The 14,081-nt window shown below is 36.8% G+C and overlaps 1 protein-coding gene across 3 annotated transcripts in view; it reads left to right on the plus strand.

Moving 5' to 3' along the window:
* The window catches only part of AFG1L (AFG1 like ATPase), a 67,277-nt gene that overhangs the window by 39,729 nt on the left and 13,467 nt on the right, over positions 1-14,081 (plus strand). For all 3 annotated transcript variants that reach the window (XM_063389756.1, XM_063389755.1, XM_063389757.1), the window contains 3 exons: positions 2,915-2,997; positions 6,424-6,494; positions 6,751-6,851. In XM_063389756.1, the coding sequence (XP_063245826.1) occupies positions 2,915-2,997; positions 6,424-6,494; positions 6,751-6,851 (255 nt within the window). The remainder of the gene's footprint in view (positions 1-2,914; positions 2,998-6,423; positions 6,495-6,750; positions 6,852-14,081) is intronic.

Genomic DNA, 14,081 nt, shown 5'->3' on the forward strand with positions numbered 1-14,081 from the left:
TTGAAAGTACTATTTCTCTGTTCCTGTTAGCTGTCCCCTGCTTCTATGCTTGCACTGTTTATTACAGAAAACTGCTGTACGTCAGAATTCTGTTTTTTCATTTTGTTTTTATTTGGTTGAGTTGACATTAGCTTCTTAAGGAAGCAGAAAATTACTAGAATTATACTAACTGTATTTTATAGGTCTCTGAACAGGATTTTGCTATTGCATTTTTGGCTGAAAGGTCTTATATGTAATAGGTTTTTTCGAAATAAACTATATCATGTTGTATCATATTCGAATCAAAAATAGTACATTATTACAGACATACAAGCAAAGCTTATAGGGAAGAAAATATCTCTGTTAGGCAAAGTTTGTAGCTTAAAGGGTCCAAAGACATAAAAAAATTCTTGAACACACAAGTTCTTTTTAACTAGAGTCATTAATGATAGTAGTTTTTCCTGAAGAATGATAATACTAATTATTTCAAAAACAGGGAAAAGAGAAGGAAGAAAAAAAAAGGCGCATCTTCTCTTTAGCTGTATCGGTAGTATTTACATCTTCAATTCCATGGTTCTTACCTCCAAAACTCATTCAGTGTAATGTTCAATCCTGGAGTCATAAAAGCTGTTGGTGGGTGGATGGAGTGACAGGTTTGTAAGTGGAACACAGACGGACTGAAGCAGTGTAACACTGGGCATCACCGAGCTGCGCTGACCTGCGTGATACAGCCCGGTACAAGTCTGTATCTCGGTGCACAGGACACCTGCTGGTCGTGAGCAGCTGAGCCTCCAGCACCACTGTAAATATCAGCGAACAAATTCACACCAGCTGCAGTCTTCAGGTGGGCTTTTTTTCTTTCAGCCCTACCGTAACCATGGAATACTCTCAAGTGTATGTGGGTCTGTGTTCACTTTTCACTATGTGCCACACAACATCCTGAGGGTGCAGTAGAGTTGAAAAATCCGGCTTGAAGGCCAAAGAGATGAGGCTGAATTCACGTAAAATTCCCATCTCTTGTTTCCAGGAAAAAACAGACCCTAATGTTTAACAGCATTACTAAATATGCAAGTATCTCAAGTTAATCTAAGTAAACTCATAGACCTCAAAGCTGTAGCAGGATTTTTCCCCCTATTAACATAAAGAAAATAGTACTTAAGTTAACCTACTACTTTGGAAAAATAAACCATTAGGTGGAAAGATGCTGGCAAAGAAAAGCTAAGTGAACTAGCTTTGCTGTGAAATTTCTGAAATCTTCCTTCTGGCCTTGGCTGCCAGTCTGATACTGAAGAAAAGCTTAAACATCCTCCCTCCCCGTGCATATTATTACATGCCTCTGGAACTTTTTTCTTCTGCTCTGTTATTCTCTTTCTTTGTGAGCTCTCAGGAAAAGAAAGGGAATAGATTATAATAATATTGTAGCACCAATGCTATTGTGCTTGCAGTAGCCTTAGTCCAAGATAATGATTTGATTAGCATGGCTTTTTCACTTACTGGAATTAAAGATACATGGATTTTCCTGGGATTCTGTGCATTCAGGATGATTTTTTTTACCTTCTTTCTTCAGCTGTATCTCTTTCTAGAGAAGTTGGAGGTTTAAAGTAGGTGTAGAGCCTTCACTAATAGCCAAGGGCAAAAAATTAGTGCAATGAGTCATCACAGTAATTCCTGCAGATATTTGTGATCTGTGTCCTATGCAATGCATTTGTTCAAAAGGGCCATTGTTCCTTAAACCACTGATGATAGTTCTTCTAAATGTTTTCCCTGCAATGTAGTTGCTATGAATGAGGTTTGACATTTCCAATTTTGTTATTTGAATGGCCTCAAGGAGGCTTTGAAAAATTCGAACATGCAGAATATGAAAGGCTTAACAAGAATCTTAAAGACGAATCAATAATTCATGGTGCAGTGAAGAAGCAGACTGATTTAGTGGCAGAATTTTACTGGTGTTGAATTACATTAAAAAAATTTTTATTGTTTTAATTAAATTGTTGATAGAACTGTATTTTCTAAAATAATAAAACTTCCTCTCTTTCTTTAATAGCTTCTTTTGCTTCTTGCTACATATAACACCCAGAAGTTGTGTGTGTTGGAACAGATAAGCAGAGCTATTCCCTTTGCTGGGGGATGGTTTAAAATGTTGATCTTCTTGATACTAGTGGGAATTTTGCTCTCAGCCTCAGGCCTTGAATCAGAAAAAGCACCTCTTAGTACAGCTGGGTTTAAGTTTTCTAACAGAAGCAATTATTGTAACTACTCAGGATCTGTATCACACTTAGAATCTTACAGGTTGTTTAAAGGAGAGCAAAAAAGATCCTTTTCTGAGTTAATTCAGACATTGCAAAAATGAAATAAACAAAGCTCTATATCCAAAAGATTTTATTCCCTCCTTGTCCATTTTGCAGCAAAACTTGGTGTGGTTCATATATTTGATCATTGTATTATAAAATCTTTACTCTTCTTAGTAGAAGAAAAAGATAAAATTATTTTTAGCTTATAAAATATAAGTGGTTTCACTTGTTGCTAGAATTTGTTTCTGTTCCATTAAACTTCTAGTGCTTCTAATTTTGTATTGCAAAATATATATATTTTAATGTGAAAATAATTATTTTTGCAAAGCAGTGCCTAGACAGAATGAGTAATATCCACCCTCATTTCATCCCATGTGCTTCTAATTGGTATTAATTTTTTAGTTGATAGACTTGTGATAGACCTTTTTGTTTTGCATATGTGAGTGATTTTCAGCTTATTTCTTTGCTTTAATAATTGCAAATGAGACTTCAGCTTTTAGATCTTGAATTTCAGTTGTGCAGATGATATTCATGCTGATGGTTTATCACAGCAGTGTGTCTTCTCTGTATCACAGACAATAGTAAATACAGCTTTGGCTCGAGGAAAGCTATTATTTTTTTTAAATTTTTTTTTGTCTCTGTAGAAATACTGCAGCACAGTCCAGCTTGATTCTGGAATAGACTACAGGAAACGAGCGCTTCCAGCTGCTGGAAAACTTTACTACCTGTAAGTTTATCTATGATATTGTATTTGCTCTTTTTTCCTTCTTATTAGCCAATAATTTCCTATTCAATGAGAAATGAAAAATGTATAGTAGAATTAGCAGGGTGTGACTTTTCCTTTCTTTGCCTTCTGGTCCATTTTGTTCAGCAAAACGCCTTCCATTATGCCTTGATATTAACTTCATTAAACTACATTTTCGTTATCCACACTAGCATCATTTATAATGTGTGACTGAATAAAAACTAATTAGATTTTTTGGGGAGGTGTGGTGTTTGGAGAACTGAAGTGACAGATGGTTAGAAAGTAATGAATATCCTCTTGTAAGAGATTGTACAATTCTCTTATAATAGAAGAACATCCTTATTGTATTTAAGTAATTAAGTATTTATAGAAATCCAATGACAAGGATTCGTTTAATTTTGGGTGTTTCCAATGCTGTGGATTAAAAAACTCAACACCCTTTTGTTTTGACAGATTGTTTTTGTTTATCATGACAAAATTTCTTTTGCACTTTATATTTACAAATAAATATATTTTAAAATATATTCACATTTGTGTTTCTGGTTGCAGCATAAATCTGCCTAATAGGAACATCCTCTTTAATACTTTGAAACCTTTGCAATGCAAACATTTTTCTGGCTTGTATTTTCTCTTGTAATATTATTTAATCAGTGACAGCCTGAACAAAGCAGACTACAATAGCTTAATATTAGATTTATAACAGTTGTACCTTTAAAATACTGATTTTAAAACCATGTCTCCATTAAGAAAAGTGGAGTATTTACATTGCTGTGATGAGTGTTTGAAACCAAGTATGTCCATGCTACTTTTTCATGAAGTTAGATGTTGTAGTTATTTTTCTGGAAGGAGGAATACTGCTCGGTAGAACTAAACTGGTAACTCTCCCTGCCTTTGGAAGGAAATGACAGAATTTCATATGTGGAAAACAGGTCCAATGCAAGTTCTGTCTCCTTGAACTGTGGCTGTATGAACTTGAGAAAAGTAGCTCTTGTTCTGTATTATTCTTGCCCGGCTCCACTCGCTCTGTGCTTTGTCACGTCTGCTCAGAAGTGCTTTGGGAAGCCGCCACTGATACCTGTGTGCTGCTCATCACGGCCCTCGGTCTGAGGGCTGCTGTCCCTGCCTGTGGTGCTGCTCCCTGTGCCTGCTGCACTCTGTGCCTTTCTGCTGGACACTTGTGGAGAGCACCTGCCACAGTCTTTTCTCACTGCCTGTACTCTGAAGAATGAAAAAGGATGTTTGTGGTTTCTAGCAGGTCATAGGCCAAACATGGTGGCTGTGGCGTCAGAGGAGAAGCAATACAAACAAGTTCCAGGAGTAGTAGCCAGCCAGAATATTTCATCGTGTTCTGCTGTAAGACTTGTGATGGCAGAGTTTGGCAGTAATTCTGTCTTATGCTCTCTTACTGGAAAGATGTTGGTTGCCTTCAGAACTTGATGTGTAAATCATTAGGAAGCAGTGGGGCTAAAAATCATTAAAAAACCCCATAGCTGCCAATGGAATTAGGTACTTATTTCTTTGTCCTTTCTTTTTCTGAGGGAATCACATTCATTCTTCTATTCAAACTGGTTCATTGGAGTTTTCAACCCTGTAGAGCTAGCTTAGTATGTGGGGATTCCTTTTTGTTCGGTTTGTTTTAAAATTACGTCCTGTAGGGTAGTTTGCTACAGATTTCTGAAATATAATTAACAGTTCTTGTCCCCCAAAGAAAATATTCTTGTTCAGCATATATATGTTCTTTTATTAATGGCTGTAGTATCATTGTCACATTTTTTTAAGAATGCTCTTGATGCTTCATATGTTGTGTAGTCCTCTCTTCATTTAAAATATGTAACTGAGGGTTATTAAAAGCTGTTTCATACTCATTTGAGAGCAATCAGTGCACCACCATTACAAGATGCCTGATCAAAGCAACTTCATCGATCTCAGTCTCAGGTGTCTGTTTTCAAAACAAACTTTCGTGGCAATTAGGTACAAATATCCACCTTAGCATCATATTCACCTGTTTCTTCTGGTAGCCTTTCAGTTGAAATTTCTGTTACTGATATGCATGCACATACTCTCTGAGATAGATACAGATATATATATATTTATACACACATGCACACATTCTTTACCCCTTTTTATGGCCTTTTTTTCTGGTGTTGTCTGTTCTTTTTCATTTATCATTTTGTCAGAGGAATGCATCATACCAATATCAATGCTGAGAGAAACTTCTAGAATTTTATGTAACCTCCTAGTCAGAAAAGGTTTTTAAATTCTTCAAAATGGCACTTTTATGAGTTTAAAATTTTTTTCCCAAATTCTTTGTATCTACAAGGTTTGTCATCATTAAGCTTTAGCTAAAGAATAGTTACTTAGTTCTGCAGCTAACATTTTTAAGGTGCTTAAGGCCTAATGAGCAGGAGAGTATTTGTTTAACAAGCTGATATTCACTTGTCAGTTAAGAGGATGTCTAGAACTGTGCGAAGCAGTGTGACTTCAGTCCATCGAGATCTATAAAATAAGACATCACACCAAAAGAGTTTACCCAAACTTCAGTGAAACATCATATATCCTAGTTCTAGTTTGTTGTCTACTGTAACATTAATTTGCTATTCTCTGCTAAAAATCTTATCTATCCGTCTATCTATCCATCTTTAAGAATAATGCATGGGAAGTTTGGCTCTCTAACCTATTCAATGATTAAAAAAAAAAAATGTTCTCTGATTGGACTGATTTTTTAATTCTTGTGGACCAGAAGATGAATGTAAACTTCACTTGAGCTATCAGCACAAATATTTTGCATTTCACCACCTGTGGTTGATCTTTTCTCAAGCAGTATTAGGAACAAGTTGGGAAACTGCTAAAATTGCTAATGCAGAGATTGTAGTGGTATTTTTTAATTTCACAGTTTAATTTTGCAAATTGTTTGGTCAATACGGTCGGTTGACTTGTCACAGCACTGCCCCCTCCCCCCCGCCCCTCCGAAAAAAAAGAAAAATCTGCTTCAACATCTAATTTCACAAAGTCCCCTCTCAGAAATTTCAAAGGATACTTCCTTAGGTGCTTGACTGCCTTGCCTTGCGTTGTCTATTTGCTCTTATTTTGCATGCAAGATAGAGCCAGAAGCCTTTTTTCTCATTGTGTACACATAGTGTTAATGGATCTGCTCTGCCTGTATTGCCTCATTACTGGAAACAGCTCAAAACACAGAAGTCTTTCAGTATATGCAAATAAGGCAGAATCATCTACCTGAGAGTTAATATTCTCTACTTTTAAGTGTATTCTAAATGTAATGTTTGTATTTAGAGCATAACATCCTGTTCTCTTTTTTTTATGGGCAAAAAGCTAAGCAGGCTCAGGCAGCTGTTTGATGTTGGCTTCAAGTGTTATTAATTTCATATTCTATTATTCTTTTCACTGTAGCACAAGTGAAGCTGATGTGGAGGCTGTCATGGATAAGTTGTTTGATGAGCTGGCTCAGAAACAAAATGATTGTACGTAAGTTAATTTCTCTTGAAAGAGAATACATTTAGAACACAATGCCCAATCTCCACTGACCAATTAATAAGTTCCATTGCTGTATATGGGTTGATGCCACACTCAAGTGGCAGTCATTGTATCAGCATTTTGTCTAATTTATGTGTTGAATCATGTGCTATTATTCATGAAGCTATGCATTTCCTATCTGTAAGAGATGAATTTTATAGTAATTATCCAGAGAAGATTGAGTCTTTGTTCATGTTCCCATAGTAACTAGACCAAGGATTCTAAAAGTGCAAGGCAGAGAGCTGAGGCTGAATAAAGCGTGTGGAACCATTGCAGACTTCACGTTTGAAGAGCTGTGTGACAGAGTGAGTACCCAGTCCAATCTAGATCAGTTAATGCTCAGACTTTTCACAGTTAAAAAAAAAAATCAAACCACACAAACTTGCTATATTCCCAAGTTGCACTAAATTAAAAAGGCTTTTAAAAAAAACTTGATTAACACAAATATTTTTAATTTAGCAGGAAAAAAATCCCTTTCCTCAAATGGACCATACTAATTTGCTTTTTAATGATATAATAAATTCACTCTTAGGTGTATCACAGATTATCTTCAGAAATCCTACTACAATATATGCCTGGCTTAACATCACTGCTGGTGTATGAGTGGTGGTAACATCTCAACATGTAAATAGCAGTCAAGTGCTGTTTTTATAATCTGGGGTTTCAGTTTGATACTCAAGCAAAGGAAGTGATCCTGGCACCACTGGAGTAACACTGCTGTCCCATGCTTTGGTTTCACCTGCATGTACAAGGAATGTTTAATCCCAGGCCTTCTCAAAATATGCCAGATGTTGCTAAATACTGCCACATTGTCTGCTTCAACATGTGAGATGTGAATCTTGAAACGTTCTCCTTGTATTGTATTGTTCAGTGGGTTGGAAGACAAGTCCCCAGGAGTTGCACTGTACTTCAGTGATCTCTGCATGGATGTCTGAAGTTGCTGTTTAATAATCACAACCCTAAACTGGGCCAATAGCACTTTTGATTCAGGATGGTGGCCAGTCTTTTGGTGATGACATGCTTTCACTTCCTTGCAGCTACAGAGTTGATAACTATTTGGACAGAAATTTCACTGGTTGTGTTTCAGACTGTACGTTTTAGACTGCTAATTTTCAGTTTCAGAGAAAACCAATAAGCCATTTGTAAGAGTGGAGGTGTCATGGGTAGAATAGCTTGCTTTTCATTAAAGGTTTTGAGAATTTTTCTGCCTTGTTCCCCTAAAGTATGGGGAATTTATGCTGTCAGCAAATACTAGTACAATTCTTTAGTCCAGTAAATGTCTTATGTACTTAAAAGGGATGATAAGTTGCTTCTAAGCAGAAGTGCTCTGATTAGCTCACATGTCAGTGGTCTGAAGGTTCTTATCCTGTTCAAGAATTATTTGGGGTTCAGATCATCTTGGCATAATGGAGCTGAGGGTCTTGGTTTGCACTCAGAGCAAGTAAAGAGAACTCTTATGAAATGTTAATCATTGTTTGACAGTATTGTTCTTACATGGGTTGCCCAGGGCTTTGGAAATCCTGCTGTCTCAATTCAGATGCCTTCTGCAGATGTGTTATGGTAGTCTCATAGCAAAATCACATGCTTAAAACTAAAACAACATGGCAGACAGTCAATGGTTTTCTTTTGACAACTTCCTCAGTCATTGCTGATTTTTGTCTTCATAAATATTACATAGTATGTTGATAAGGGGTATCAGTGTGCTCCCTTCAAAGGCAGAAAAGTATAGTCATGAACTTCAGAATTGTCTATTAAATTTAGATGAATGTGATTTTTATTTTTCATTACTGTAAACTGTTGCAGTGATTCATAGCAATGTTAGAAAATCTCCCTCAGTATAAGCTGCATTTAAGATCTTGCCTGCCCCATTGCTCTGTTTGCCTGACCTGCTGCCATTAAAATCTGCTAAAATGAAAAATTTTAAAAAAAGGAAAAATGCAGCTGTCAAGACATGAAACCCTCTTCCTTTTTTTCATGAATTCTTTTAAATTTTGTTGGAAAAACTTTAACATGCAGTGTCTTTTTTAAACAGTCAGAGGGGAAATTGCTCCCACTCATGTCACAGAAAACGTAGGGAGGATCCAGAAGAGTGCACTGGTGATTTATAGCAAAAAATAACCCCAAATGAGGAGACATTCAACATGACAGAAAGTATAAAGTAATTTATATATATTCCAGTAAGCTTGCTAATAGTGGGAGTGGTTTGTGGAAGGATAAAGCAGAAATCTGTAGGGGACATAGCAACAAGGTGTTTTGCTACTTCTTGTGATGCCAAATGGTAGATAAGTTGACAGGCATCATAAGTGCTACTATGAAAAAAGGGAAAGTAGAAAGCTGGAAAGGACATAATAAAAAGCAAGATTGACAAAAGAAAATACTGGAGGGGAATTTTTTGGATTTGCATGGAGCAAATCTGCAGATTTCTTTGTGCAGGACATGGGGACAAAATCCCATGGGAAGGGGAAGGCAGAGTGTATGAAGGGACGTGGGGCAGGAAGTCTTCTTGCTGGAGCCTGTTGCAGCCAGGGTGAAGCTTAACTGACAGCTCAAGGAAAGCCTCCAGGTAGATAAATGAAATCTAAAGTTGGTGTTGTAGGAGCCCATTAAACTTGTAACAGAATTGAAAACAAGATTTGCAGATGGTTTTGTAACAGTCTTAAGATGTGATGACAAGCATGATAAATGGGAAATTCTCATTAATGGGGGAAAATGAGAGATAATTACTATTATTGAAACCTTGTGGGACAATTCATAAAATAATAATACAGAATGGGTGCTTACAGCCTACTTAAAGACAGAGTGGCTAAAAGAGGTGGAGAGCAGTGTGCAACATTCAAGGTACAGGTACCTGCCTTAAAGTTAATTAATACAAGGTTCTTGAGTACGTATCAGTCTACTAATTAACAAACCCAGAAGGAAAGTACTCATTGGGATCTGTTGGAAATGGAGCAAGAGGTGGATTGGTCCTTGAGCACTTGGCTATAAAAAGCATATAAAGAAAATACACCGTTGTATGTTACGCTGTAGATGAAATACAAAGGTAAAATGTAATTAGCCAGAAAATTGCAAATGATAATTTGCTAGCTTAAAAGGTACTACATTCAGTACAAGGTCATTTGGTTGGAGTGATGAATTAATCTAGAAATTTGTGTTCTGTAGGAACAGTTTTAATTCTCTAACATTTAATGAAACCAAAAGATATTCCAAACAGTGAAGTTGCATATTTGAGTGTTCAGGAAGAGTAATATTCAAAAGCAAAAGGGAAGTGTGACTCACTGGAAAGCGAAGTGTAAACAACAACAACAACAAAAAGAGCAACACAAACCCAAGAAGGACTCTCTGAGGAAGAAGATAGTAAAAGTATTTCCTGTGTCACTGGTGAGACAGAATCAAATAATACCGAATGAATGGCAACTAGCTATGAAGTGCAGGAAAATGATAAAATAAAGGTCATGGGCAAATACGTCAGGTAAAAGACTTAAGAAAAATTTGAGTTTTCATGTTTTATATTATCTGAATCTTACTGGCTTATTCTTAGCTGGAGATGGATGAACTTCTAATAACAATGTGGGAAAAGGAAAAGGTTTGGCAAAAAATAAGTATTCTAGGTGAAGCAGAGTGAAATACTCATTTTACTAAAGGACAGTGAAATAATTTTCAGTCTGTAAATAGTTAACATATGTTAAAAATAGCCTGCAAATACATTTTGTATCATTGGAGTCCTGGAAATCTCTGACTAGCTTTTTATTTTTGATAAATGTTAAAGTGCAAGAGAAATTCCACATCACTAGAAGAACGCGGTATGTGTCAGTATTAAAAACCAAACAAGTAAAATTCCCACATGCTTATGATGATGGGTGGAACTGCAGGCTGTTGGAGAGATTTTAGTCCAGGAAGGGTGATGAAGAGGCTGATTCTGGATGCATACAGTGGATGACTAAAGAATGGAAATGAAATTAATTCTCCAGTCTCCCTGACTTTATAGGAAGGGTTGAGTTTTGAAAATGCTGTTCTTATTAGAAAAGTGGCATTATGCAGTCTCAAGAAAGTATTTATTAAATGGATTGCTAAGTTAGTTAATTAACCTATAAAAAGAAATGTTGCTGAAGGTTTATCATTTTTAGTATTTCTAATGAGCATATTTTTATACTAAGCCTGGTATGACAGGTTTTTTTCCCCAGGAGTTTTGAATGGATGCTAATATGCCAACACAAATTTGTTGTAAATACAGAGTCTGTATGGGGGCAGGAACAATGAAGAAAAGAATGCTATGTGCAGTTTATTTCTTATCAGAACTGATATTTTGAGGAAAGGGTTGGGTGTTTGTTTTTTGAGAGTTTGTTTCGTTTTGTTTTTTATTACATCTAAGCAGACATAGCCTCCTTTTACTGTGTATTGGGTCAAAACTGGATGCCATTTTAGGAGGAGGCTTTTGTGTTTGAGCTACATACTAGTTTTTAGGCTTAGCCCTCTCTAAAATGCAGGAACTTGAAATACTCCATGATCTTTCCTGGTTTTAAAGTGCCTGAAAGTAGGGATGTGAGGGAGTCTGGGTCCCTGCTGCCTGTTGGCAGCTGTCACTGTGAACCTGCAGGGAATGTGCCCAATCCCTCTTGAGGGAATAAACAGCTTTTATCCCTCTCACACTTCTGGGAGTAGGCAATACTTCTTAGTCTACAATCGATCTGTGCAGTCAGTTCAGACTGAATTTTTCCAAGGCTTATAACTTCCTTGGATTTGAGGGAGGCTTCACAGGAGGGGTATGAGACATTTCCCTCATACTGAGCAACCTTTCTTCCAAATTGGACATATCTGGTCTACATCATGGGAGTACTTACAAGTTACAGTATTATCTTGGACTTGCAGTAGTATTTTTTGAGTTTTCTGAAACTTGTATACCACTGCTCACGTCTATAATCATTGCAGCACGAGTGGACAGCATTGTACTCAAAACTTGGTGAAATGATTCCTTTGGCCATCCATTACCCTTAAGGGCTGCAGAAAAAAGAATGAGTTATGCAAGAATCAACACATGAAAGGATAGATGCTTTTGTTGTGTTGGCAAAATAGCTTATCACTCAAGTGACTCTGCTTTCACTTCATAGCTGTAGTCTGTCTTCTAGTCTGGTCTTGGGTAACTGTTACAGTGCATTCCAAGGGATAAATATCCAGACCTAAAAATCTACATTTGCTGGTGTTGGATTAAGGAGATGTGTTCGAAATTTCTCAGGTAATTACTTATTGATTTCTGTAATACAGTATTTTGTATGAACAGGCTGTAAAACCTCTTAAATTTCACTGAAGTTTCCTTTGAAATAAAATCAAAATTCTGTTTTAAGGGGAAATATTGAAACATTTTCCACTTTGATATCACACTATTTCATGAGATGCCAGTTAATACATAATAGATGAAAATAGCAATTCAGCAATTGGTAACCTGATAATATTTGTTACATCTCCTAGCTTAAGTAGAATTTTCATAATAGCTGCTTTTTAATTAATACCTGGAGACCCTGGGAGTTAGAGTTGATACCTTTCTGGTATTACAGTATTTCATTCCTGTTTCATATGTTAGTGTCAAAATTTTTCATGTCAAAAGTATAAAGAGTTATTTCTGTCTAAACTGGTGCATCAGATACTGGTAATTACTGGTTGTCCATTAATGTTCATAAAAATAAAATATAGAGAATATATTTTATACAATGCTGATATGACATTGCAGTTGACTTCCTAAGCTGGTGTGCATCAGTTTGTAGATTCTGGTTTCCCAGTTGAGGATAATCCCAAGTTTTAGCTAACTTAGTTAATATCAAATTTATACACTTAGTTTTTTTCTTTACTAGCTATGTGAACATGTGGAAAACCAACAAAAAACTGGATAAGAGGATACTGATCTATTTTGGTTGCTTTAAAGCAAAGGAGAAGCAGTTTTTCAGACCTGAGACACCAGGGTTTGTGTGGCAGAGTGGCACGTGGTGGTCTTTGTCATGGCATGAAGCAGTTGCCTGCTACTAGAACGGAGCCTTGTGAATGTGCTTCTCCAGTGTAATCAGCCAGGAGGACTCGGCTTGGTTTTCATCCAAATTAAATGTAGCCACAGGAGGCTGGGACAGGCACCAGGCAAAATAGGGACATGCAGTTCCCAAATTTTAATGCTAACATTGACTTCTCCTATTCTTTGTGGCCTTTAATTTCTTTCTTCCCGTTTTTCTATCTATACAATAAGGGAAAACACTACCAGTGGTGTTAGATTCTTGCAAAACATAAACAGTTAATTTGTTAATTGAGATAAATGTGTGAATGAAAGATCACCAGATACCTTTAAAAATCAAATGTATATATTAACTTGGTTTTAAAATCCATATATATATATATATACACACACGCAATTGTGCAAATATAGGTCTTATCCCATTTTAGTGTGTTCACACATGAAAAAAATCACTCTCTGCCAGTTCCCTTTCTTCACTTCCCTTTTAGGATTTTCCTTGGAAACTGGTAATTGTGGCATTGGGTGTGGTATCAATGGGGCAGCCAGCAGCGCGTACTCCTCCTGTGTGCCCGTCACGGAGGTGAGGGGGTCGGGAGATGGAGCTCTGCTGCTCCCCTGGCTTGCGCAGCAGCTGCTGCCCTCTGCCGGGAGCGCCGGCTCCGAGCGCTCAGCCTCGGCAGCCTGCTGCTCACAGGGGCTCGGCTGCTCTGCCTCATGGATCCTGCGGGCTTCCCAGGGTAATCCAATAGATCCTTTCACCAGTGCCAGTGAATGTAGTGTCTTAACATGACTCTAACCATTAGCAAACACACGACAGCATTAAAACGCCATTACTATAAATTTAGTATCAGTATTTATGGTGTAAAAGGTTATCCTACTGTGAATTCGTTTTCCTTGTAGTTATTCAATGTTTCTGAAAATGGCAAAATAGAATTCTTATGTAGATTAACACAACAAATAAGTGGTAAACAGCTTCTGTTAGGTTGTTGTTCCATTGCAACAGGCACGCTGTTCAGACCAGGAGGAAGATGTGGTTCTTAGCTTGAATAGCTTGCACTTCAAAGGAAAAGATGTAACTAAGCTTAAAAAAAAGAAAAAAGGAAAAGAAAAAGAAAAAAATCACCATTTTCAAGTGAATCAAGTGATTTAGAAATGCAAGTGTCTGTTTTTGAGTCAGCTGGATGTCTGCCCTATGTGGTGACATAACTTGGCTGCATTTATGGTTTAATGATTCTGAGTAATTTTGAGGGAATGATCTTCATTAAAAGCTGCTTGTATATTTGATGTCATCTTTAGAATTGTAGGATTGTCAGATATAGGTGTAAATAAACATACCACAGGTAAGCACTGTTTTCAGTAACCTTTTAAAATCAGAGTTTTCTTTAGTTTGTGATCTTAGTTTTATTCCCAAGAGATTAGCTTTTGCAGCTTAAGTTCTAGATGGAGAGTCTTTTATTAGCTACATTTGCTTTAAGGATTTAATCAGGTTCTCTACCCCCTCAAAAATTTATCTTACTCATGAGCATTTTTTATAAAATAAACT

The sequence above is a fragment of the Prinia subflava genome, chromosome 2 (assembly GCF_021018805.1).
Source record: "Prinia subflava isolate CZ2003 ecotype Zambia chromosome 2, Cam_Psub_1.2, whole genome shotgun sequence".
Lineage (NCBI taxonomy): Eukaryota > Metazoa > Chordata > Aves > Passeriformes > Cisticolidae > Prinia > Prinia subflava.